This window comes from Cololabis saira, chromosome 2, assembly GCF_033807715.1.
Source record: "Cololabis saira isolate AMF1-May2022 chromosome 2, fColSai1.1, whole genome shotgun sequence".
NCBI lineage: Eukaryota > Metazoa > Chordata > Actinopteri > Beloniformes > Belonidae > Cololabis > Cololabis saira.
In genome coordinates this window covers 5,062,872-5,088,925 of record NC_084588.1, presented here as the reverse complement: position 1 = coordinate 5,088,925, position 26,054 = coordinate 5,062,872, and the positions used below count along the sequence as shown (strand labels likewise).

Here is a 26,054-nt window from a genome sequence, read left to right as displayed (position 1 = left end):
AACACGTGTTTCAGCACTGCAGCCGTCGCCTCTCACTCCGGCCGCTCTGTGTCATCCCCCTGAGTGCCCTGCCGGTGTGCAGCCGCTCTTTAAGTACCCGGGCAGGGAGGAGAGATTGATTGGGCACGCTGGAATACAGGCTAGTACCCAATGACTATATATATATATATATATATATATATATATAGTGTATATATACTGTATATGTGTGTGTGTGTGTGTGTGTGTGTGTGTGTGTGTGTATGTGTATGTGTATGTGTATATACTGTACATTGTATTTATTTCACTGCATAAGCCCTTCTAACTGCATTTCGTTGCCCTCTACTTTTGACATGTGCAATGACAATAAAGTTGAGTCTACTCTAATCTAATCTAAAAACTCCTGCGTGACAAGATCGAAGCCAACTGGCTCAAGCAAATTCTGTTCAGCAGGTTAGAGTTAGCTGCATTTTTCATGAAAGTGGACCAGAACTCACTGCTAAGAAATTCAATTTTAACAATCGACAAAAACAGAAATGAAATGTTAAAAGCTGCTAACGCTTTTGAATACTGTTGCATTTATTGAAAGAATGAACAATAGCAAGAAATATTACAAGAATATTGGTTGAACAAATTCAAATTTAAAACACTTGTAGATCTTTTTAATACATCAATATATCTTGATGGCAACTGAGCTGTTAATTTACAACCACGAAGAAGACTAAAATCACTGACACATCAAACAAGACTATTCAGTGTTTTTTTTGTTGAATTAATGTCGTTTGGATATAATGCTTACGTTTAAATGTTTCTTTGCTCCCATGGTGTGTGCTCCTAAAACAGCCGTGTAGCACCCTATAATGTAATAATTTCCTATAATGTAATAATTTCCTGAAAATGTAATAACGCCTGAAAATGTAATAAAATCCAATAATGTAATAACTTCACCAATAATGTAATAAAATACCCTGACTGATATTGTAATAACATTTTTTACAGATAATGTAATACCTTATTACATTATTGGGAATTTATTACATTTGTAGGTGGGTCTTTTTTTTTTCAAAACCGATAATGTAATACTTGATAGATAATGTAATGTTTTCTGGAATAATATATATGTTCATTTTCAGTCCAGAGTTCTACATTTTGTGTTTTAAGTATCTAAGAATGTTATATACACTGGATTTGAAACACCAGAATGACTATTGGGTTAAATTGCAGACTTTGAGTAGCATGTAATAAATTCCCAATAATGTAATAAGGTATTACATTATTGGTAAAAATGTTATTACAATATCAGTCAGGATATGTTATTACATTATTGGTGAAGTTGGAAATTTCCCCTCTGGGGGACTATTAAAGGATTTCTTATCTTATCTTATCTTAAGTTATTACATTATTGGGTTTTATTACATTTTCGATTGAGTTAAGTGCAAATTTTATTACATTTCCAGGCGTTATTACATTTTCAGGAAATTATTACATTATAGGGTGCTACAAGCCATTTAAGGGTTCCCCTCCCCTTTCACCTGTATCGAGTGGGAACGTCGCCACACCTGCACATGGACGTATGAGCTTAGGGGTGAACTGGGATTGGTAAACTCTTTCATAATGAGGCGTCTTTTTGTAATTCCTATTCTAAAATCACATCTCCAATATAAAAACAGTTTATTTCAGCATCTGTGAGATGTATTCCAATAAATCTGATATCAAAATAAAGGTAATGCATGAGATTCCAGCAGAAGCGTTAAATAAAGTTTATACGTTATCAAAGCAGATTAATGAAGCTAAACAGCAGAAATGTGACTAAATCCTCCCCTTTTAGAGCTCATATCTGTCTGGATTCCTGCAGGTACAAACCTAAACGTTCTAGTAAGCCATTTAGACCATCTCAAGATCGAGTGGACCAAGACTGATGCTCCTGTTGTGGAACAGAGACTTTTTATAGGTTTTAGAGGTTCTTTTCATGATTTGTGTGATAGAAAATAACTTGATTGATCATTGCATCATCTTCCCCTGGTATCAGTTACATTTGTTAGCTACAGGTTAAGAAACTTGATGAAAACTGGATTAATGACTCAGAAACTTTTGAAATCACTTAAACTAGTAGCAGAGCTAGTATTGAAACGGGTCACCCTCTGGACTGGCGCTCGTCTTCATTACTGCATCAGCTCGGGTTTGGTTTGGTCCAGATTCAGTGCAGTTAGAGGAGCTGCAGCTCCCACCAGCCCCCAGCAGAGGGCACCACCTCCTCACTTCTCAGCTTTTGTCTTAGTGTCGTACGTTCCGGCGTTCTTGTACGCGCCCACGTAGCCCGTGTTGTCGACGAGCTCCTCGCGGCCCTCGCGCCCTTTTCCGCGACCAGTTCCGTCGAAGCGTTCCTTGTGAGATCCAGTGTAGCGGGACGTGTCGGTCAGGCGGTCCACCGCCGCCGTCTTCGTCACTTTCTAATGGGCACAAACGGAGATGAAGCGCATCAGAGGAAAGCCCAAAAGATTATTCACAAGTAGAAAACCTTCCAGACAGTTCTCAGGAGAGGACAGGAGATTAAGGGCCAATCCCAATACACCCCCTACTTTCTACCACTAGCCCTAAAAATAGGTAGGGTCCTTGTAATGTTCCCTAGGGATTGGGACACCACTTGCTACGTCACTGCGTGGTTTATATTCGGGTACGTAAGCGACTGCGTAGTTACGTTTGCACATACGTCACACCATATCAGGAAGCCCAGAGATAAAAGCTGTTTTAATTTCCGCTGTAGCGCTGTTAATATGCCACTTTATTAAGTTTTAATATATTTTCAGGCGTAAAAACTAACCGTAAAGATCCCCAACCTTGGCTCAGTTTATCTAAATAACGCCTGTTAAGAAATTTGCTACGATGTTTTCGGGATGAGAAGAGCCGCCGGCGATTTATGGTTCCGCATTAAATCGACGCAGAGCCTACGGCGTAGCTTACGCGGCGACGCGCACCGTACGGTGCCGTAGGCTCTGTGTTAGTGTAACGCGGAACCATAAATCAGCCTTTATTCTTTATTCCGAATTCGCAACAACGGGCAAGCGAGTGATTATGTAGATTCACTGAGTGAATATTATGAAAGTAAAATAAATATTTATCGCTAGAAATGTAATCAAAACGCATTTTTATGCAGAAACTAACTCAAAATATTGATTTTATTCACTAAAAATTAGAAATGTCCATCATGTTTTTTTTTTAATTCAGTCTGCAAATGATGACGTAAAGCATTCTGGGAAATTTTTCTGGCCCTCGGTCACAAAATCAGCATCTGAAAACCTTAGCTTTTAAGGGTTAGATCCATACACACTAGCCCTCGTTATGTCCACTAGCCCTACATGCAAAGAGGAATTGGGACACCACTACCCTCAAGGGAATGTGCAAAATTTAGGGGTTAGTGTGGAAAGTAGGACTAGGGGGGGGATTGGGACTGGCCCTTTACTCCAAGATCAGACAGTGGAATGCTAAAGAACTACATCTCAGAGCCTCCAGGTGCACTTTTTGAGAACGTGCACGTCGACGCGTCAATTGAACGCAGGATACGCGTGGCGGCCATGATGCGTACGCGTTCTGAACTGCAAGTATATCTGAGGCTTTAACGTCAGCATGATTATTACTACAAGTTTACTTTTAGGTAACTTTAAGTTACTAACATTACAAGTTTTACTGGGTTAATGGGTTCCATGCTGGCCCCAGGGAACTTGCTCCCAAGGGTGTTGTTCAGGTATGTGGTTGTCTTTTTTGTCTTTGGCCAGCCACAGAAGGGAAACATGGCCCGTGATGAAACCATCTCAAATGGGCCCCAGCTTTTGAGCTAGTTCATACCTCAGATGGCCCCCACGTACAAATGTTGGCTGGTCCCCAGTAACATACTAAAAAAGGATAGTGCAACCATGTAATGGACTGAGAAAGGGGGCTAAAGGTGGATGTAAGATGTAGGAATCATCATTATCAAGTCTTGGTGATGCACAAACGCAGTTTAGACCTAGAACTTTTCCAGGAGCCTCAGAGGTGGTGAATTTGATTTGGATCCTGGATTATTTGATCCAGATGGATAGAGGTCAGATGTCTCATGCATGTTTCAGAGTTAGCATCTCACCGTCACCCCCACGTTGGTGGGCTCTCGGCCCTCCACCATCTTGTAAATGGAGTGCAGCGATTCCTCTTTGCTCTCACTCTTGAACCTCTTTGGAGCCAGCTCCTCCAGCGCCCGCTGAAACTCCTCAAACGTGATGACTCGAGCCGTCTTCTGTCTGCAGACAGAACAACACACTTCAGAACAACACACAGAACAACACACTTCAACACACGTCAGACAGTCATTACTGGACAAATGCTCCATGATGTCACCCGCTGGTTTTCTGAAGAACACTGACCCGCACAAAGCCTAAAATCAACTTTTGGAGTTCATGGAGGTCAGTAGCGATGAACTCACAGTTGGATCCAGACCCTGGTGGTCAGTAGAGGAACTGACAGCCTGGAAGTTGGACTGTTGGTGTGTAATCAAGTGACATGATCAACAGTCTCCCGGTAGTTCCCAGAAGTTCACTAGAACTCCAGGAACAACAGAAAGCTAAAAGGGTCTCACTTCACAACGCCACCACTGTGGTTTCATTGCTTTTACACTAACCACTTCTGCTATGTTTAATGAAGCATCAGTTTTTGCACCAATCTTGTTTAATTAAATGCTGATTTTGTGGCTTTTTCTTACAGAGACAGTGTTCTTATCGTCAAGTGAATCCTTGCAGCCAATATTCCAGTGTATCTATGAGTGTGGTTGAACGGAGCATTTGACATTTAAGTAACTTGAACCTGAGCGCGGTCTACAAGCATGGTTCTGTTTGGGCTATCGTCCTCTAGTTTACTGCAGCACAATCTGAAACCAACAGCACTCACTTGACTTTGGAGAAGACGATGTCCACGTCAGTTCCGGTGATGTTCTTGCCGTCAGTGATCTTGCAGTCTTTGCAGAGTTTGGCCCAGTTCTTCCCATTCAGCTCCTTCCCTGTCGCCTTGGAATCTCCGTGAACAGCAAACTTCCTGAAAGCCGTGAGGAGGTTCTCCATGTCTGAACTCTCCGCCATGATTAGAAAAGATCTGCAACAGGAAACCAGCGTGGGATTACCAGAAATGTTTACATGCAGATGGCACAAATGTGCTGAGTCGCTGCAGCCACCAGGGCTACAAGCTACAAGATCAGCTTCAAAATCCAGTATTTGTGAGTTTTCTGACTCAAACATTTTGCTTCCTTTTCCATTGCAGTATATTTTGTCTGAGCTTCATGGGAGCCTTCCCAGTTCTTTTTATACGTTCCCACTCTGCATCACCTTCTGTTCATGTGAAGCGAAGGGAATCAATATCTGAGCTTATGAATCTGTTTAAGCATCTTTTTTTAGGTCATTAATTCAGTTTGGTCCAGTTTAACACATTTCTGCTGCTTCTGAACGAACACCTTGAACACCTCCAGACGCATCGTGTTCTTCAGTCTCCACTAGTCCATTTGAGAACGCATGAACATTTTAATGTTTGGGTTTTGGTCACCAGTGACCCTGACGTTTGTGGCCAAGACTTTGCACCTTTTCTTTTTTTAATTTTTACATCATTTATAATCTTGTTCCCACTCCTGTAAAAGTCGCCCAAAACGCCTATCCAAGTTATACCCAAAGTAAATTGAAAGCTGTTTTTGAACCGTTTGAAGTACAGAGATGGTTTAGGTCTCTTTTGAAAGGTAACACTCCGAAGTTTTTCCCCCAACTGTCAGAATCACTGTAAGTACTACTATTATTCAGTAATCTCAGTTTGAACACACTGAAATAGAAGGTTTTTATTTCAGCTGGAAATTTGTTTTGTAATCAGATGTCTGCAGATGAGAGAATCTGTGACTTATTGGACATGCTCGTCCCGCCCCAACACAGGTGCTCATTCGCTATGAGGGGACAGGAAGCTCTTCTATGGCCGGATGAGCTGTCAATCAATGTAGAGTGTACGCTCCATTTTAGCATCGCGCTCTCCCGTCTGAAAACGTGCAGGACGGAGGAGTTACCGAGTGTAAACATAACAACATGTGCTTCCTCCTCCGACGGTCGAGATGAAGAGCGGCTGTTTGTGGATATTTACTGGTATAATAATGTATTTTGGACTAAATGCTTTACTGGATAGGATCTACTGGACTTTTTCTGAGTTTAATCAGACGATTTTTGTGGGAATATTTTTGCCTGGACTGTTCCAGAAGCCTCAAAGGGTAAGTTGCCTCATCTTCGCAAATCTTTCTTTGTTTGTTTGTCGTGTTGATATGTACCAGCTGCTATGATTATAGCTTTCTAAGCAAGATTTGTAAGGTTTGTACAAGATTTGTAAGATTTGTAAATGACCTAGTTTTGTAAATTTTGGAGCGAGTGTGCACCGAATATGGGCCGAATATGGGCAGGCGGGCCGTCGGACCAGCAACTGTTTCAGATCAAAACATTCTTTCAATTAATACAAACATCAGATTATATGTAGATGACGCTGTGATTTATATTCCCAACCAGTATTCCAGATTTCTTTCTTCTGGACCAAACAGGATAAGGATCATCCAGACCTGGGGATGGCCTGCTGTTGTATCAGTGTTGGTAAAGTTCATTTCCACTTCTGTAACGGGATGGTTGATTCAGAAAAGTATTTTAAAGCAACGTGCTGACCACAAGACCACATCATTGTGTTTATAGAAAGAATGAGATGAAAAAACAGCGGGAGCTATTCATCAGTGATAAAAAAAAAACACTTTTAAATATCGTGAGAAGGACAGACAACTTTACAAGGGAGTAAAAGGTTTACTATCTCGACTTATTTTGAAATTGTTGTCAGTCTGACATGAAAAAATGGAAGTATGTTAAACATGAAATGAGGTTGATGGGAACAAAAATGAAATAAGCAACCCCCAAATCCTTGTTTGTGCATCTCAAACAGGCCAATCCAGCGATCCTGACATAAAGAAATAAAAACTACATGCAAGGACGTGTCTGTGTCAAACGTGACCTCAGAACCAGGCCCTTCAAGCCTGAATTTGTGTATTTCTTACGTCAGGCCTGGTGAGTACAACCCTGGACAACGTTCTTCATAGGACGGGAGAACAGTATGGTCTTTCTGCTGATGGACAAGTACTGATGACATCACATCTACAGTTTAATTAAACATGAAATAAACTCTGAACATCAGTATGACTGAGAATAGAGTAGGACATTCTCTGTTTTACATGTTTATAACAATTCATTCACTTAAATCCACTTAAATTGTATTATACTGTTGTAGTATACAGGCTCAGAAATACTTAAAGAAACACCTACTGATATGCATTTAGCCCAAATGATTTGGGATGAAACGCATAACTGACGATAGAATCTATGTGACCGGCAATGACAACATCAACAATGCGGGCGTCTGTGCTGTTAGTGAACGGGCAAACACAGTTGATACTATCAACTGTTATCGATAGCCAATCAGATCACAAGTTGTGTCAGTAAGGCCCTCTAGCTGGCCTCACGTTGAACGTGACATTTACGCGTCCTGTAATTTAATATCTTGCTAGTTTGAGCCACGGACAACCATTTTGGTGACTGCAAACATTTTCTTTATTTTTTTCACATTTGAATATGTTTTTATAATGTATTTTGTTCATATCAAATCCATAATTACGAACTAAAATGACATACACTGAAAATGGAACAAAAAAATCAAGGCCTTGTGCAGTGTATGTAAATAATGTGGTGCATCGGTGCAGCTGTGTGGTTGAACTCAAAGCAACAGGTCGCAGAAAACCGTGATACGTCACGTTTTGACATGAAAACATTTTCTCACAAAGAGACTTGTTTATTGTGTCGCTCTCATTTAATGAGTCGCTGGACTCATTCAATAAAAACTTTTGGAAAGATAATTTTAAAGACCCTTTTAGTTTTTAAGTTCTGACTAGCATACCAGATATGTTTTAATTGCTGATGTGGGTTTGTCGATTTTTAAAATGCACCATATATCAGCCCATTTTGTACACAGCTGAGAATGAATCCAGAATGTATGACATTTTTAGGGCCCGAGCACCTTCAGTGCGAAGGCCCTATTGTATCTGTAGGATTTTTTTTCTTTTTTTTTTCTTTCTTTCTTCTGACAAAAGGAGGGCCTTTTTGCCCCCCTAAACGTGCCCAAAAAGTCACCAAATTTTGCATGCAAGTCAGGCCTGGCGAAAAATTTGATATTTAATGGTTTACATTAATGGGCGTGGCAAAATGGCGCCCCCCGGAAAACTTTGTGCCTCAAGCCCCACAATACGGTTTGACGTACATGCACGAAAATCGCTACACACCTGTATCAGTACACAACTTAAAGAAAAGTCTCTTGGCGACATGGCCGAAACCGAACAGGATGTCGGCCATTTTGAATTAATCGTGTCATTTTGGCGCAATTTATGCCATTCCTTCGGCAGTTAATACGGCCCGAACCGTAACGTGCACCCAGATGTGTTATACATCAAAATGTGCGTCTCCATCCTCCGACACCACGCATTACTTTTCTCTTTCAAAAGCGTTACCGTGGCGACGCTAGACGCCAAAAAGCGCGCCCACCCTTCATCTGGTTGGTTCAGACAGAAAAAACTTTGGCGCCATGGCCGAAACCGAACAGGAAGTCGGCCATTTTGAACATTCTGAATTAATCGCGTAATTTTGGAGCAATATATGCCATTCCTTCGAGAGTTAATTCAGCCCGAACCGTATCGTGAACCCAGATGTGTTATACATCAAAATGTGCGTCTCCATCCTGCGACTATACGCATTACTTTTCTCTTTCAAAAGTGTTACCGTGGCGACGCTAGACGCCAACAAGCGCACCCCCCCTTCATCTGATTGGTCCATATTTGATAGTTCCCCAAAAGTCACCATATTTTGCATGCAAGCCAGGCCTGGCGATAAATTTGATATTTCATGGTTTGCATTAATGGGCGTGGCAAAATGGCTCACCAGCGCCCCCCGGAAAACTTTGTGCCTCAAGCCCCACAATACGGTTTGACGTACATGCATGAAAATCGCTACACACCTGTATCATGTCACAACTTAAAGAAAAGTCTCTTGGAGCCATGGCCGAAACCGAACAGGATGTTGGCCATTTTTAATTAATTGTGTAATTTTGGCGCAATTTATGCCATTCCTTCAGCAGTTAATTCAGCCTGAACCGTAACGTGCACCCAGGTGTGTTATACATCAAAATGTGCGTCTCCATCCTGCGACACCACACATTATTTTTCTCTTTCAAAAGCGTTACCGTGGCGACGCTAGACGCCAAAAGGCGCGCCCCCCCTTCATCTGATTGGTCCATATTTGATAGTCACCAAATCTTGCATGCAAGCCAGGCCTGGCGATACATTTGATATTTCATGGTTTGCATTAGGGGGCGTGGCCTAACGGCTCAACAGCGCCCCCTAGAATACTATTCTCTGCCATAACTTTTGAATGGTTTGACATAAAGAGTCGTGGGTGGTGTCATGGGACTCGGTATTGAGTCCTTTACCATAATTGGTGAAAAATAACCCCGCCCCTTCTTCTGATTGGTTGTCCGATTTTCTGCTATAACTTTTGAATGGTTTGACATAAAGAGTCGTGGGTGGTGTCATTAGACTCTGTATGGACTCCTTGACCTTCATTGGCCTGAATTAGCCCCGCCCCTTCTTCTGATTGGTTGTCCCTTTTTTCTGCTATAACTTTTGAATGGTTTGAGATAGGAAGTCGTGGGTGGTGTCGTTTCTGATATGCTTATGGGGGGTGGTGGCCGTGAGTGCGAGGGCTCGTTCATCGCTGCTTGCAGCTTTAATTGTTTTTGTAAGTACATTACAGAAAATCACAATATTCTAATTTTCTGAGACAGTCCTGTAAATGCTGCTTAATGAAAGGTATTTATTGACTAAGTTGGACATCACTGAAGGCTTAAGTGTGAAATGCACAGTAGACCTGAAACCAGGACTAGTAGACCTGAAACCAGGACTAGTAGAACTGAAACCAGGACTAGTAGAACTGAAACCAGGACTAGTAGAACTGAAACCAGGACTAGTAGAACTGAAACCAGGACTAGTAGAACTGAAACCAGGACTAGTAGATCTGAAACCAGGACTAGTAGAACTGAAACCAGGACTAGTAGATCTGAAACCAGGACTAGTAGAACTGAAACAGGGACTAGCAGAACTGAATTCAGGACTGGCAGAGCTCCCCTGGGATTAATAAGACCTCCACCTGGAAAAGTCCTTAAGCCTGTTTTGGCCCCAGCTTCCTCAGCTGATTCAGGTCAGTGGCTGCTGGAGAACATTTTCAACAGAAGCTCCTGTTACCAATGTTGTTTCAGCACTAAAATAGAAGATGTATCTTCCTGGAGATGAAGTCATTGTTGGATCCAGACCCTAGTGGTCGCTAGAACACACGTCAGGTGCGTTGGTGCTTCGTCTACATCAGGGGTCGGCAACCCAAAATGTTGAAAGAGCCATATTGGACCAAAAAGACAGAAAAAAAATATGTCTGGATGAAAAGTCTTGTATAAGCGAGAGAGATATGTCGAGAAAAAAAGTCGAAATATCGAGAAAAAAGTCGAAATGTCGAAATTAATGTTGAAATACAATTTCAAGAATAAAGTCGACATTTCGCCTTTTTTCTCAACATTTCAACTTTATTCACGAAAGTTTGACTTTTTTCTCAACATTTCAACTTTATTCACGAAAGTTTGACTTTTTTCTCAACATTTCAACTTTTTCTCGAAATTGTATTTCAACATTAATCTCAAAATTTCAACTTTTTTCTCATCATTTCAACTTTTTTCTCGACATTTCAACTTTTTTCTCGACATTTCGACTTTTTTCTCAAAGTGCACAATAAAAAAAAATCTTCCCCTCTCAAATATCCGTTCTCCTGCATGGCCCTGATATTCTTCCGTACAAATTTTTGAATTGTGTAATTTTTACAAATTTTTACAGCATTGGAAAACGTTCAGAATGTTTGTGTCATGTTTGTCCTCCTACAGAAACCATGTTAAAACAAAAAATACATTTCCCTCCCCCAATCTATTTCCATTTTCAAACATTTTTTAAAAAGCTCCAGGAGCCACTAGGGCGGCGCTAAAGAGCCGCATGCTGCTCAAGAGCCGTGGGTTGCCGAGCCCCGGTCTACATGCTTCACCAATAGGACGTTAGACAGCATCAGGTGATTTCTACGGTACTTCCCCCAACGCAGACATGGAACTGAACTGCAGCTGCATCCGGCCATGTTAAACAGTACAGACCAGCACACAGACAACTTCACCTTTCCACTTTACTATCCTCTCATCAATGTATTCATCCCAGAAGAAAAATCCATGAGTCATGCTGCTGCTCCTCACCTGAACCACCAGGTTCAGATACAGACCTGCAGGTCCTCTACAGACCACTAGGGTCTAGATCCAGACCTGCAGGTCCTGTACAGACCACTAGGGTCCAGATCCAGACCTGCAGGTCCTGTACAGACCACTAGGGTCCAGATCCAGACCTGCAGGTCCTCTACAGACCACTAGGGACCAGATCCAGACCTGCAGGTCCTCTTCAGACCACTAGGGTCCAGATCCAGACCTGCAGGTCCTCTATAGACCACTAGGGTCCAGATCCATTGTCCTCAAGATTAAAATGATTAAAACAGTTTGTACAGTTTGTACATGAACAGTTTCTGGTCTCCATAGTTACATTTCTCTTCCATGAACAGCACAACAGCACTTGATCAGGTAAAACTAAATAAAGCAACACATTTATCCATAATTAGAGGTGTGGTTTTTTATGAGTGACAGCTGCTTGTTGTTCTGTCAGCTGTACTAACCAATCACAGATTGGTCTGTAATGTTCCACCCTGCCCCTGCTGAGTTTACTGCTGCTTTCAGTCATATTTAAGTACAAAAAAAGCCAAAAAACATGCATGATTTCAGACTGGTACACACAGATGGTTCTGTTCTACAAGCCGTTCAGCACCAGGACACCGAGATCCTCCTGCACTCACACTTTCACACGTTTGCCTCGGCAGAACAAACACTCACACTTTCACTGAAGCTTCTGAACCCTGATCATTCAGATGATCAAAGACGGTGATCAGCAGCAGACACACAGCAACACGGCCCAGCGTGCACTGACTGGACCCCAGAGTCCAGCAGGCCCCCCACAAGCAGGAAGGATAAAAGTTGAAGGTTCCAGAAACCTGCAGCGTCCTACCTTCTGTCCCAGTCCTCCGTCTATCCCAGCTCTCCTCTTCTGGCCCTCAGAGCAGCTCTTTACCGTTTGTTATCATCTGTTTACCCCGTCGCCATGGAGACGGCCCCTCCAGCATCAGGGGAGGGGACTGAAACAGAGGGAGGAGGAAAAGGGCTGGTCCTGCTGCAGGTTTGAGTTTGTGTTCAATAAAAAATGTTCACATACAAACATGAGAAATGAGAAACTGGCAAAGAAAAACCGACAAAAAGTTCTTGTTTGCCAAAAAAAAAAGTGCTTCAGAAACTCAACACACGTCTGTGTCATGAAGTCACAAACGCACACATGGCGGCCGGTTCCTGAGCAATGTTTCTATGGAGCCGTCCTGCCGTTTTAACGCTCCGATGTGAAGAACCCAAACCCCTCTACCTTTAAGCAACATGAGAGTTCCCCTCCAGACCAAATGGACCAACGTGTGATGACGAGGTTAGGGCCCCAAAACAAGAAATGAATGACACAGTAACCGCGGAAACAAGTGATCCAGTCTGCCAGAAGTGCAGAACCAGGACACAACTGTCCAAAAACTGGCCCAGCACCCGAACCAGGACCCTTCTGTCCAAAAACTAACGCTGCACCCGTACCAGGACAACGTCGTCCAGAAACTGGCCCTGCAGCCGTACCAGGACCCAGATGTCCAAAAACTAGCCCTGCAGCTGTTTCAGGTCACCGCTGTCCAAAATCGCGCCCCGCACCCGTACCAGGACCCTACTGTCCAAAAACTGGCCCCGCACCAGAACTGTCCAAGAAGTAGCCCCGCACCCATACCTCCACTGTCCAAAAACTAGCCCTGCACCCGTACCAGGACCCCGCTGTCCAAAAACTAGACCTGCACCCGTACCAGGTCCCTGCTGTCCAAAAACTAGCCCTGCACCCGTACCAGGACCCCGCTGTCCAAAAACTAGCCCTGCACCCGTACCAGGACCCCGCTGTCCAAAAACTAGCCCTCCACCCGTACCAGGACCCCGCTGTCCAAAAACTAGCCCTGCACCCGTACCAGGACCCCGCTGTCCAAAAACTAGACCTGCACCCGTACCAGGACCCCGCTGTCCAAAAACTAGACCTGCACCTGTACCAGGTCCCTGCTGTCCAAAAACTAGATCCGCACCCGTACCAGGACAACGTCGTCCGGAAACTGGCCCAGCACCCTACTAGGTCACCGCTGTCCAAAAACTAACCTTGAACCCGAACCAGGACCGCACTGCCCAAAAACTGGCCCAGCCCCCGTACCAGGACACAGTTGTCCAGAAACTGGCCCAGCACCCGAACCAGGACAACGTTGTCCAAAGACTGGCAGCGCACCCGAACCAGGACACAGTTGTCCAAAAACTGGCCCAGCACCCGAACCAGAACCCCGCTGTCCAAGAAGTAGCCGAGCACCCGTACCAGGACAACGTCGTCCAGAAACTGGCCCCGCAGCCGTACCAGGACCCAGCTGTCCAAAAACTAGCCCTGCACCTGTTTCAGGTCACTGCTGCCCAAAATCGCGCCCCGCACCCGTACCAGGACCCTTCTGTCCAAAAACTGGCCCGCACCAGAACTGTCCAAGAAGTAGCCCCACACCCATACATCCATTGTCCAAAAACTAGCCCTGCACCCGTACCAGGACCCCGCTGTCCAAAAACTAGACCTGCACCCGTACCAGGACCCCGCTGCCCAAAAACTGGCCCAGCCCCCGTACCAGGACACAGTTGTCCAGAAACTGGCCCAGCACCCGAACCAGGACAACGTTGTCCAAAGACTGGCAGCGCACCCGAACCAGGACACAGTTGTCCAAAAACTGGCCCAGCACCCGAACCAGAACCCCGCTGTCCAAGAAGTAGCCGAGCACCCGTACCAGGACAACGTCGTCCAGAAACTGGCCCCGCAGCCGTACCAGGACCCAGCTGTCCAAAAACTAGCCCTGCACCTGTTTCAGGTCACTGCTGCCCAAAATCGCGCCCCGCACCCGTACCAGGACCCTTCTGTCCAAAAACTGGCCCGCACCAGAACTGTCCAAGAAGTAGCCCCACACCCATACATCCATTGTCCAAAAACTAGCCCTGCACCCGTACCAGGACCCCGCTGTCCAAAAACTAGACCTGCACCCGTACCAGGACCCCGCTGTCCAAAAACTAGACCTGCACCTGTACCAGGTCCCTGCTGTCCAAAAACTAGATCCGCACCCGTACCAGGACAACGTCGTCCGGAAACTGGCCCAGCACCCTACTAGGTCACCGCTGTCCAAAAACTAACCTTGAACCCGAACCAGGACCGCATTGCCCAAAAACTGGCCCAGCACCAGTACCAGGATACAGTTGTCCAGAAACTGGCCCAGCACCCGAACCAGGACAACGTTGTCCAAAGACTGGCAGTGCACCCGAACCAGGACACAGTTGTCCAAAAACTGGCCCAGCACCCGAACCAGGACAACGTTGTCCAAAGACTGGCACCGCACCCGAACCAGGACCGCACTGCCCAAAAACTGGCCCAGCACCCGTACCAGGACAACGTTGTCCAAAGACTGGCAGTGCACCCGAACCAGGACAACGTTGTCCAAAGACTGGCAGTGCACCCGATCCAGGACAGAGTTGTCCAAAAACTGGCCCAGCACCCGAACCAGGTCCCTGCTGTCCAAAAACTAGCCCTGCACCCGAACCAGAACCCCGCTGTCCAAGAAGTAGCCGAGCACCCGTACCAGGACAACATCGTCCAGAAACTGGCACCGCACCCGAACCAGGACACAACTGTCCAAAAACTGGCACCGCACCCGAACCAGGACACAACTGTCCAAAAACTGGGGCCGCACCCGTACCAGGACACAACTGTCCAAAAACTGGCACCGCACCCGAACCAGGACATAACTGTCCAAAAACTGGAACCGCACCTATACCAGGTCCCTACTGTCCAAAAACTAACCTCGAACCCGAACCCGGACCGCACTTCTTCTTTGTGTCTGGCCGTCCTCTATATCATGTCCTTCAATGGGTGGCGCAGGCGAGTGCAGTGGCGTTGGGTTCGGCCAGGTCATCTCCAGTGCATTGGGGGGCAGATATAGATTTCATGATGTGGTCCATTGTTTGTGGTTCCCCACACATGCACGCATCGGAGAATGTTAGTTTCCATTTTTTGGACAGCGGTGACCTAGTAGGACCGCACTGCCCAAAAACTGGCCCCGCACCCGCACCCGCACCCGCACCCGTACCATGACCCAGCTGTCCAAAAACTAACCTCGAACCCGAACCAGGACCCTGCTGTTCAAGAAGTTGCCCCGCACCCGTACCAAGACCCTTCTGTCCAAATACTAACGCTGCACCCGTACAGGATACAGTTGTCCAAAAACTAGCCCCGCACCCGTACCAGGTCCCCGCTGTCCAAAAACTAACGCTGCACCCGTACCAGGACCCAGCTTTCCAAAAACTGGCCCAGCACCCTACTAGGTCACCGCTGTCCAAAAACTAGCCCAGCACCCGTACCAGGACCCTTCTGTCCAAAAATAGACCCGCACCTGTACCAGGAACCCGGCTGTCGAAAAACTAGCTCCGCACCCCTACTGACCACCATGGTCTGGATCCATAGACTTTTATGTTAAAATGTCTATCTTTACAGCAGAAATAAACATAATAACAGTGTGAAACAGAAATAATTTTGGTTTCATTCATTTTTTTTTTCTTTTTCCGGTCTGGGGATGATCAGTCTTTGTATCACTTTGGAATTCATAAAGCAATAACTTCTCATATGATTGATTGGCAGTCAGCTCAGCCAGTGGTTAGCCATGATTTACTATCAAACTTACAATCAGCAGTTTGTACAAACCTGGCATTGATTTTTGATTTCCCAGGAGACTAACTAATGTAAACTACTACGGGTCATGTGACTTTGTCCATCCAGTTTCAGATGTTTTGGTTTTAGAGAAATTCACCTGAACTGATACTGAACAATATTTGCTTGTTCTTGTTCTGGGTGGGGTCAGTTGGAGTCAACTCCCTCATAACTCCTCAGAGAGCTTTCAGTGATGTCACAGAAGGGTGAAACGGTTCTTTTAGTGCAGTCCGTGTTCTTACGCAGTAAAACAGAACATTTTTGTTTTCCCTTCTACAGTAGAAACACATAAATGTATCTGACGATGACCAATCTGGGCTCTGAGGTCAGCGAGGTGTCGTGTAAACTGACCGGCCTGTAAACATCTGCAGGAACAGCTGACGTCCCGCAGCTCCAACACGTGTTCTGTGTTGTTTGTGTGGCCGTTGCCATGACGACGGGGACTTGAACCAGTCCGACAGGATGGGCAGCTGCTGCAGCAACCCCGCCCACGGTGAGCTCAGACGCTGATGTGGAGAACTTCACGGAGTTATCTTTAATGTGTTCCTGAAATAACCCCGATCTTTGACCTGCAGACCCCATGTTTTGTCTTCAGTTGTGATCTGGTCTGTATAAGCACTGCGTGTTTATGTGACAAACAGGAAGTGACCTCATGTCAGCAGGAAGCAGCTGCTGGATGACGGTATGCTGTGGTCTCACGGACCCGTGAGGTCATGTGACTGATGAGGACCTAAAGACTGAAGCTTGTTTCCGGGAAATAGCCACGGCCTCCATGTCCTCTCTTCAATGTTTACTCAATGTTTACACAAATGCAATGGTTTTTACATCTCATTAACTCATATTTGTTCAGAATAGAGGATATATATATATATATATATATATATATATATATATATATATATATATATATATATATTTATATATATAATGTTTAAAGGGGACCTTTTATGAAAAACACATTTTCTCTTGTTTTAACATATATAAAGTTGTCTCCCCTCAGCCTGGCAACTCAGAAAAGGAGGAAAGCAACCAAATTCTGCAGTGTCTGTACAGCCGCCCGGATGATCCATCCAGTGTGATGTGACTTCTACGAGCCATTCAGAATCTGCTCCCGTCGTTACGTAACGACGGGAGCAGATTTCCATAGGTTGGCCTCCGCTGCTGAAACCACGCCCACAACTAACTCAGCCGGCCAGAGCTTCCGCCATTGTTTGGAAGTGGTGGCTGTTTCAACGAGGGACAGTTAAAATGAGATTTTGCATCGACATTTACCCTCATAAAAGGATCAGTTCCCACAGTACGGACCCGGCAACTGCACACGAGTCAGCGGTAAGTGACATTATTTTTTTATGTTATTTATATTTGTTTACAAGTATGATCTTTGCATGGGCTAAGTATTTAGCTTAGCTCCAGAGCACCGGGGCTCCTCACCGGACCGGACTGGTGAGTGGCTCCAGTGGCTCCGGTGTTCCAGTGTTCCCTAACGGAGTGTTAGGGAACACCGGAGCTCTATTAGTAATACATTTATTTCTGTTTATGGTTTCAGATCTTCCAAGCACTTGAATCTGTTCAACGACACCTTCAGAAGATGCACCGTCCTTCCTTGAGCCAGCAATAGTGCATACATGTTATTGATATACAACTTATGTTCTTTTATTTTTTTAACAATAAAGTTGCCATTTGTGAACATTCAGTGTTGTGATTTATTTACAGTTAACATGATTCATTTGTCTTGTAACATAAGAGATGAAACGATGAGGAATCTGAGTAAATAACTGTGGTGTAACTGTTTAGAATTCAATTAAATCTTCCTGTGTGAATTAGTGTGAAGACGAGGTGACCCGTTCCCTTTTCAGGGAACTAAAGGCTGATTTATGGTTCCGCGTTACACCAACGCAGAGCCCACGGCGTAGGGTACGCGTTGATTTAACGCAGAACCGTAAATCAGGCTTTAAGATCCGTTTACAGCGTGTAACTGAATGAGAGCGTCCGCTATCAGGTCGAGCTGCGTGACATCGGACGCTCTCTGTCCACACTGAAACTGTTAAACTCGCGGCCAGTTAGGACAGTCTAATACAAAAAAAATAAAGCCATGTAATTGATTTTGTCGCAGAAGCTTCTCGCATGGGACACGTTTTGTGTACGACGCAGCCGGCTGCTCTGGCCGGAGCAAGGCTTATTCTCCTCCCCTCTTACACGTCATTCAAGCAGCCAATCAGCGCAGAGCCTCATTATCATAGCCCCCCCCGCCCTGAAAATGAAGCACATAAAAAGGCTTTAGAAGCGGAAAAAATAAAAACATGGCCCAGAGACTGAATTTCTGATTTATGTCGAAAAAACAAGCTTTAGATAGTTTTTAAGACATTCAAGGCCTGTTTAAAATATACATTAAATGCCATAATATGTCCTCTTTAGATGCCATAATAGGTCCCCTTTAAACAGAAGAAATCTTTAATAAAAAAGAAAGAATAAAAACATGATGGCAGCAACACGCCTCACAAACTAGTGTCTGAATCCAGACCTGTGGTTCCTCTACGGACCACCGGGGTCCTGATCCAGACCTCCACTTCCTAAAGCTACTTTCACCTAGAGAGAGCACAGCGGCAGCCGCCGCCGGCTTTCCCATTCATTGTGTATGTGCTGCCTCCGCGCAAGAGCGCAGGGTCTGCCGCACGCCGCCGGCTTTGCGCGGCGGCGTAGGCCGCAAGACGATGCACACCGCCGGGTTGCCGCCGGGTTGCCGCCGGGTTGCCGCCGGGTTGCCGCCGGGTTGCCGCGGCAGCAAGGGCGCAAAGCGGCTTTCACCTAGAACGCGGTTTGCGCCGCGCACACCACCGGGTGTGCGCGGACTCACAGACTCGGCGCAGAGACGGCGCAGAGCAGGGAGCAGAGCAGGGCGCGCCTGCGCGCATGCGTACATATTTGTTGCAGGTTGCTTGGCGACCGAAAAAAAGTTTCATAACCATATATTGATAAATGATTCAATTGATCCTGATATGAGGCATGGAAATGCTATATTTTATTTTAAATTAACATTTTATTGTTAAAAGAGCAAAAGAATATCACATTTCTACCACTTTTAAACACACCAGGTATGTCCAAATTCTGGGAGATTTCTCTCAACTTTTGTCCCTTTTTATTGATAGGCCTGCAGTCTCATCCCACAGCTCCTCACACAGACTCACTCCAGGGGTGGCCAACGCTGGTCCTCGAGAGCCACACTCCTGCATGTTTTAGATGTTTCCCTGCTTCAACACACCATGATACAAGTACCTGTGTCATCAACAGAATTGTGCAGAACTTGATGACAAGCTAATTAGGACCATTCATTAGAATCAGGTGTGCTGAAGCAGGGTAACATCTAAAACATGCTGGAGTGTTGCTCTCGAGGACCAGGGTTGGCCACCCTGCTCCAGCACCTTCTCTCGTATTGGACACCGCTGAGATGCCTTCACAGGGCGCACGGTGAAATTAAAACATTTTCAATTTGCAGCGGCAGCTTGGGTCGTCTTGCGCTGTCTTGCGCTCTTGCTGCCGCGGCAACCCGGCGGCAACCAGGCGGCAACCCGGCGGCGTGCGCCCTGTTGCGTGCCGCCGACACAACCTGATCTCACAAAAATACGTGAAATGCCCACGACCTCTCACCACTATTTTCCGTGGTACCAACACGGAAAGTGGTATAATTCCGTGTGAGCACCACGGATATTGTACCATGCAAAGTCAATGGGATCCATTGTCGTGATATATACACGGAATATGACATTATTATTATGTATATATTATTCTTTGTTATAGTGGCTAAATTATGAGTTTTTGTCGCGCAAGGTACTGTTTGTTACTGTCAGTTTGTAAAAGCATGTTTTTAACGCTGTTTTAGCAGTGTTTTATTGAGGTTTTAATGAGAGCACCACGGATATAGTACTATGCGAAATCAATGGGATCCGTCACCCGATTTGACTGCTGTCATATAATAGAATGAAGGACAAAATGATAACAATCATCCCATAATCAGTCATCAATCAGCCCCTTTCTATGGCTAACCCCATGTTGTTAATGCTTGCTATGGAGCTCACACCTCATTATCGCCCCTTTCTATGGCTAACCCCATGTTATTAATGCTCAGTAGGCACAGAAGTTTTGTTATGGAGCTCACACCTCACCTCCCTTTTTTATGTATTTAGCTAGAATTTTAAAACCTGAACAATAGAATTCAACGTAAAGCTGGGGGCTGGGGGCTGAAATTCTAGACTCTGTATCAGGAGGTGACTCTCATCCACTGTGCCGAGTTTCAGATCCATGTGACCTTCGGAAGTGTCAAAGGTCACCGCATGTGTTGCTTTTCGGGGCTGCGGGGCCTATTTCGTGTCTTTTTTTGCATAGTTCACTAACGCTTTAAGCTAGGAGGCTGAAATTCTAGACTCTTTATCAGGAGGTAACTGTCATCCACTGTGCCGAGGTCCAGACCCGTGCGACCTTCGGAAGTGCCAAAGGTCACCGCGTGTGGTGCCTTTTTCGGGCCTTTTTTGTGTGTTTTTTGAATAATTCACTAACGCTTTGAGCTGGGAGGCTGATTTTTGACTATGTTGCAATGCAGATGGCCCTTTGCTAGGATTTTCTGGTCCCGTGGCTGTACGACTTCCACAGAGCTAGTTGGCGTTGCAGAGGGTTCACAGAGTTGAGACTTGGCAAGCCCAATCTAGGCCCCATATGGAGGCCACAGGTCAAGTTTTACTTGGTTTGGTCAAATGTTGTGGCAACGGCGTCTGTTCAAATGTTGGAAAAGGTGAAGTTTCAAAGCCCCGCCCATCGAAAAGTACAGGTCTGATCTGCACCAAACTAACGTCTGTCTGATCAGGGGATGCCCCCAAACAACATATAAAACATTCAAACTTCTATGACCTCTTCAACAGTGTTTCCTCCAAAACGTCCTGGCTGGTTTAGAGGGTGTAGACACGTATAGGTCTGAGAGCCTCCTGACAAATGGAACAGGGCCTATTTTGTGTCTCTTTTTGCATAGTTTACTAACGCTTTTAGCTAGGAGTCTGAATTTTTATATGTTGTTTCAGCGCATGTTGAAACAAAACGTGCGTAAAATGGAAAGGAAGTGGTACTCTTGTAAGTCTGTAGACTCCTATCGTGAATGGAAAGATAGTCTAATAGTATATAAAAAAAGCCATTTGCAAAGCCAGAACAGCTTATTATTCATTGTTGATAGAGGATAACAAAAGTAACCCATGTTTTCTGTTCAGCACTGTAGCCAGGCTGACAAAGAGTCACAACTCTGTTGAGCCGTGCATTCCTGCAGCTCTCAGTAGTGAAGACTTTATAAGCTTCTTTAACAGTAAAATCATGAGAGTTAGAGAAGAAATCAACCAGCCGGTTGTAGGTGTTTCTTCAGCTTTAGCGACTTCCCTAGGCTCTGACTTGACTCTAGACTGTTTTGATCCTATAGACCTCCCTGAGCTGACCTCACTCGTTAATAGAGCTAAGTCAACCACATGTATGTTAGACCCCATCCCGACTCCACTATTCAAAAATGTTCTTTCTCTTATTGGTGCGACAATACTGGACCAAATCAACCTATCCCTAAACTTAGGATATGTACCACAGGTTTTCAAGGTGGCAGTAATTAAACCTTAAAAAACCTTCTCTTGACCCAGACACCTTAGCTAATTATAGAGCAATTTGCAATCTTCTATTTGTATCTAAAATTCTGGAAAAGTAGATGCAAGTCATACTGGTTCTACCGGACCTCAGATAAGGGATTAGTGTCCATACTGGTTCTACTGGACCTCAGATAAGGGATTAGTGTCCATACTGGTTCTACTGGACCTCAGATAAGGGATTAGTGTCCATACTGGTTCTACTGGACCTCAGATAAGGGATTAGTGTCCATACTGGTTCTACTGGACCCCAGATAAGGGATTAGTGTCCATACTGGTTCTACTGGACCTCAGATAAGGGACTAGTGTCTGGACCTGGTCTTAGATCCAGAACTGCAGTTCCTCTACTCACCACCGTCTGTATTCTTTGATTTACAGGTTAGAAATGTTCCACTTTACAGTACAAATAAACACATTTACAGTGAAGAACAGAAACGTTTATTGGAGAATAAAAATCAGTGATTTTTGTTTAACAAAAAGTCCTGCTGAACAGACACACACATACTCAGCTTCAGACACTGCATGTGGTCTTGTGACTCGCATCAGGACCACAATTGGGATTAATAGCATCACATGGAGCATGTTATTGTTAACTGAGAACGTATAGGTTTAAAAGGAGCAGCTCTGCTCTGATGGAGCTTCAGACACATCCTGGTCCTGAAGGATTCCTGGCTCTTCAGTCCCCTTACGAGAATCTGTGGGGATGGAGCTATCAAACCCCTTTATGTATCCTTCCGTATCTGCCCCTTGAAGACGAAAACAGGCTGGGTTTGTGGATTTGACCTTCAATTCACGTTAACAGAGCTGTATCAGCTAATGTGCATAAAACCTGCTTCAGGGTCATTTGAAGGACAACTATAGAGGGAATGTGCATGACTTCACAGATGCGACTTCAAAGCAGGTTTCGCCCACTGAGTCTGCGCTGAAAGGGGCGTGTCGCCCACTGGGTCTGCGCTGAAAGGGGCGTGTTGTTTATCCCGGGGTGCGGAAGAGGAAACTCCTTCCGCGTTCATTTGACCAATCAGAGAGCAGCTGGTTCGTGAATGGCATTTGTTATCAGCTTTGAACCGCTACAGACGTTTGCCTTGTGAACACAAACGAGAAACGGAACCACTGTATCGATTTAGCCCCTGAATCGGAATAAAACAAACGGGTCACAGGTGTGAAAGCGCCCTAAGTGACAGAAAGAATGAGTGACAGAAAGACTGAGTGTCAGAAAGACTGAGTGGCAGCGTAAACTTTCAGTTTGAGCAACTGGAAAACATCTAAAATGGGAAAGAGCTGTTGTGGGATCGACTGTACTCATAGATTTAGCAAGAAATCGGAGTTATCGTTTTACAGACTGCCGAAAAATAAGCTTAAGAGAGACAAATGGATCGCTGCAATTAGCAGAAACAACTGGATTCCAGGAACTGAAACGTGGATTTGTGGTTCCCATTTTGTATCAGGTAATGTTGGATTTTTGGGTAGCTAACGTTAAACGGTCAAATCATAAAGTTCGGTGTCCTCATCACTTTAATTTTTACAACAAATCCTGCCTTGAAGTCGGACCAAGCGTCAAGACTTCTGTAAGCCTTCAAGCTTTGCTTCGTGTATTTCCCCGGCGTAGAAATTAAGTAAATATAAATATCAGGAAACTGGATTCGTGGCCAAATATTAATGTCCATGGACCACTGGTTCTTGGGGTAACTGTACCAAATATTAATGTCCATGGACCACTGGTTCTTGGTAACTGTACCAAATATTAATGTCCATGGACCACTGGTTCTTGGTAACTGTACCAAATATTAATGTCCATGGACCACTGGTTCTTGGTAACTGTACCAAATATTAATGTCCATGGACCACTGGTTCTTGGGGTAACTGTACGGGTCACTGTCAAATCCAACTGCCTTTAATTTAAGCTGATAATCAGCTGTTATCCCGTCTTCTCCACTAGTTGCAGCTGTTTTTGCCACTCAGTGCAGTAAGGGGGCTGGTCCAGTGGGGAAGTGACTTCAATGCGGACCCTCTATTATGTAGGATCATCCATCATTTAAACACATATCTGACAGGAAAGTCCCATGACCACCTCACCTGTACACCAGCACCCGTCCCACAATGGAACCACTTCCTTTAATGGGATCTATCAAAATAAAAGCACCAACCTGAGGAAGAATTGCAGAGACTTTTAATCTGGTGAAGTGATTATTGGAGTAATTATTCAAACTCCAGGTATGAGAAAAGATCTACAAGTTTAAAACACACAGACAATGTCACTTTGGTTTTCAAATTAAAGGTCAGGTGATGAATGAACACAGAATCTCTTCAGAGTAAGAGTCTAGAATGAAATGTGCCATTGCTATATGAGCTGACAGGTCAGCGCTCCATCCAGGAGGCCGATCCAGAGCCCAGCGATGTCCGAGACGTTGGTCTGGACCCGGCTCCGGGTCCGGGTCTGGAGCTAGTATGCCTCCTCCCTGAGGAGAGATCGTCCTCCCAGGGGTCGGGGGGTTCACCGCTCGTCCGGCTGACGAACACAGAGAGAGGCTGCTTGGACACCATCTCCATGCGCAGCTCCCCCCCGCCCCTGCTAGTCCTGGAGCAGCGTTTCCTCTTAGTCCTGTGGTGGGGGGACAGGACGGGGGGCGGGGGCGCCGGCCTGCTGGCCGGCATGGACGCGTCAGCGCCGGCACCGGCCGTGGCGGAGGAGGAGGAGCCCAGCTTGGCCAGCGCCACCGGGATCTCCTCCAGAGACTCGGCAGAGTCCGAGTGGTACTCGGCCGGGGGGGCGGCGGCCTGGATAGGCCCCGGGACCGAGGTCAGGGGGGGCAGGGACGACCGCAGGGGAAACACCGGGAAAGGAAGGTGCCGACCCGGAGACACGGTGGGCCCACCCCCGGGGTCTGAGGAGGACAAGAACAGAGTCAGGACGAGACAGAGACCAGCAGGATCAGTTCCACCTGGATACCTGTCACAAGGGGTCACATGGAGCATCACTGTCAACAAGTTTTTATCATCAACCTTTATTTCTTTGTTTTTTTTATAATTATGGGCATGCCAAGCATGCCAGAAACGTCACCAGCATCATTTGTGCGACCTGTGTTTACAATTTGTTTGGCCACAGTCAATATTTTCTTGTATTTTACCTGTTTTATATTCTAAAGTCACACTTAAGTAACTCCACTTCTCTGTCACTCCAAACGAAAGACTCTCGTTCATCTTGGAAGTAACTGGCAGTCAAGGCTGATTTATGGTTCCGCGTTACACCAACGCAGAGCTACGGCGTAGGGTACGCGGCGACGCGCACCGTACGTAGGCTACGCCGTCGATTTAACGCGGACCATATTATTCAGGCTTCACTCGTGTCATTTGTTGATGTTTTTTTCCAGGATTTCGATTGGCTAGCATGACTTTATCTTCTCGTTACACTGCCCCCTGCAGGTTTGGATGCTCATAGCACCCTTATCCGCGGATTTATCCGGGTTCGTGTAAACGAGGATATTTTTCAAAACGTACAGGGGGAAATATCCGTTTTTGTAAATACCCGGCTCTGTGTAGACGTGGCCTAAGTTTACTGATATACAGTAACACCGGATCCCAGACAGAGAGAAATCTGTCCCTGGACCCCCTGAGAGTATATATTTTATCTTCTCCAACTGTATGAATTGCGTCAGATCACTAAACCATAAAGATACTTTGGGTGGATTTTTTGACTTCCAATACAATAATCTTCTTCTTCTTGCAAGCAACGTTGTAAATGCAATAATATTTGTATAGCTTTTCTTTAATGTTGTATGTCTAATACCTGTAGTAGGTATGCAGATATCAACCTTTATTTCTAACAAAAAACAGAAGATAACAAAATGAATACATCTCCAGCTTCAGCATGCTAATGTGACACCCCTGTTAGGGAGTGGTCACAATAATGTGATTTTTTTATATATATGTGTATAAATGGGACACCTCCATTAAGATGTGTATTTCATTTTCATGTATTTTATTTATAATGTCTGGGAACGTTTTATGTTGGGAAGCAGCGGGGCGGAACGTTGTGGTCGCTCCAGGGGTTCTGGGGTTCTGTAAAAGTGATGCACCTGCCTCAGTCACTTCAGAAATGACTTGGCGGAGGACAGAGACGCATCGTGCTTTAATTGCTCCGCACTCCACCTGCTTTTACAGGTTAGTACTGTATATGGGTTGAGACCGACGAATGTGAGTGGAAATGGTAGTTTTCTGTTATAAGAAAGGAAGGAAGGAAGGAAGAGAGTTTAAGTGTTTTTGTTAATTTTGTGGGAAATGGGGAAATGGTGAAACGGGAAAGTTTGACGGCCGTCATTACATGC

At 45.2% G+C, this 26,054-nt stretch overlaps 2 protein-coding genes across 5 annotated transcripts in view; both read right to left on the bottom strand.

Moving 5' to 3' along the window:
* Nucleotides 1–524: 524 nt before the first annotated feature.
* Nucleotides 525–12,323, bottom strand: tppp3 (tubulin polymerization-promoting protein family member 3). 2 transcript variants are annotated; one of them, XM_061736575.1, is made up of 4 exons: nt 12,061–12,164; nt 4,894–5,094; nt 4,097–4,250; nt 525–2,429 (listed from the first exon to the last, which is right to left on the bottom strand). In XM_061736575.1, exons 2-4 carry the CDS (start codon nt 5,079–5,081, stop codon nt 2,235–2,237), a joined length of 537 nt encoding a protein of 178 aa, XP_061592559.1. In that variant the 5' UTR covers nt 5,082–5,094; nt 12,061–12,164; the 3' UTR covers nt 525–2,234. The 2 variants fall into 2 exon arrangements, with proteins under 2 accessions (XP_061592559.1, XP_061592567.1); XM_061736583.1 differs by lacking the exon at nt 12,061–12,164 and adding an exon at nt 12,233–12,323 and having other exon boundaries at nt 526–2,429.
* Nucleotides 12,324–22,157: 9,834 nt separating this feature from the next.
* Nucleotides 22,158–26,054, bottom strand: part of zdhhc1 (zinc finger DHHC-type containing 1) — a 42,700-nt gene continuing 38,803 nt past the window's right edge. For all 3 annotated transcript variants that reach the window (XM_061736530.1, XM_061736550.1, XM_061736540.1), the window contains one exon: nt 22,158–24,614. In XM_061736530.1, coding sequence (XP_061592514.1) covers nt 24,088–24,614 — 527 coding nt within the window. In that variant the 3' untranslated portion in view covers nt 22,158–24,087. The remainder of the gene's footprint in view (nt 24,615–26,054) is intronic.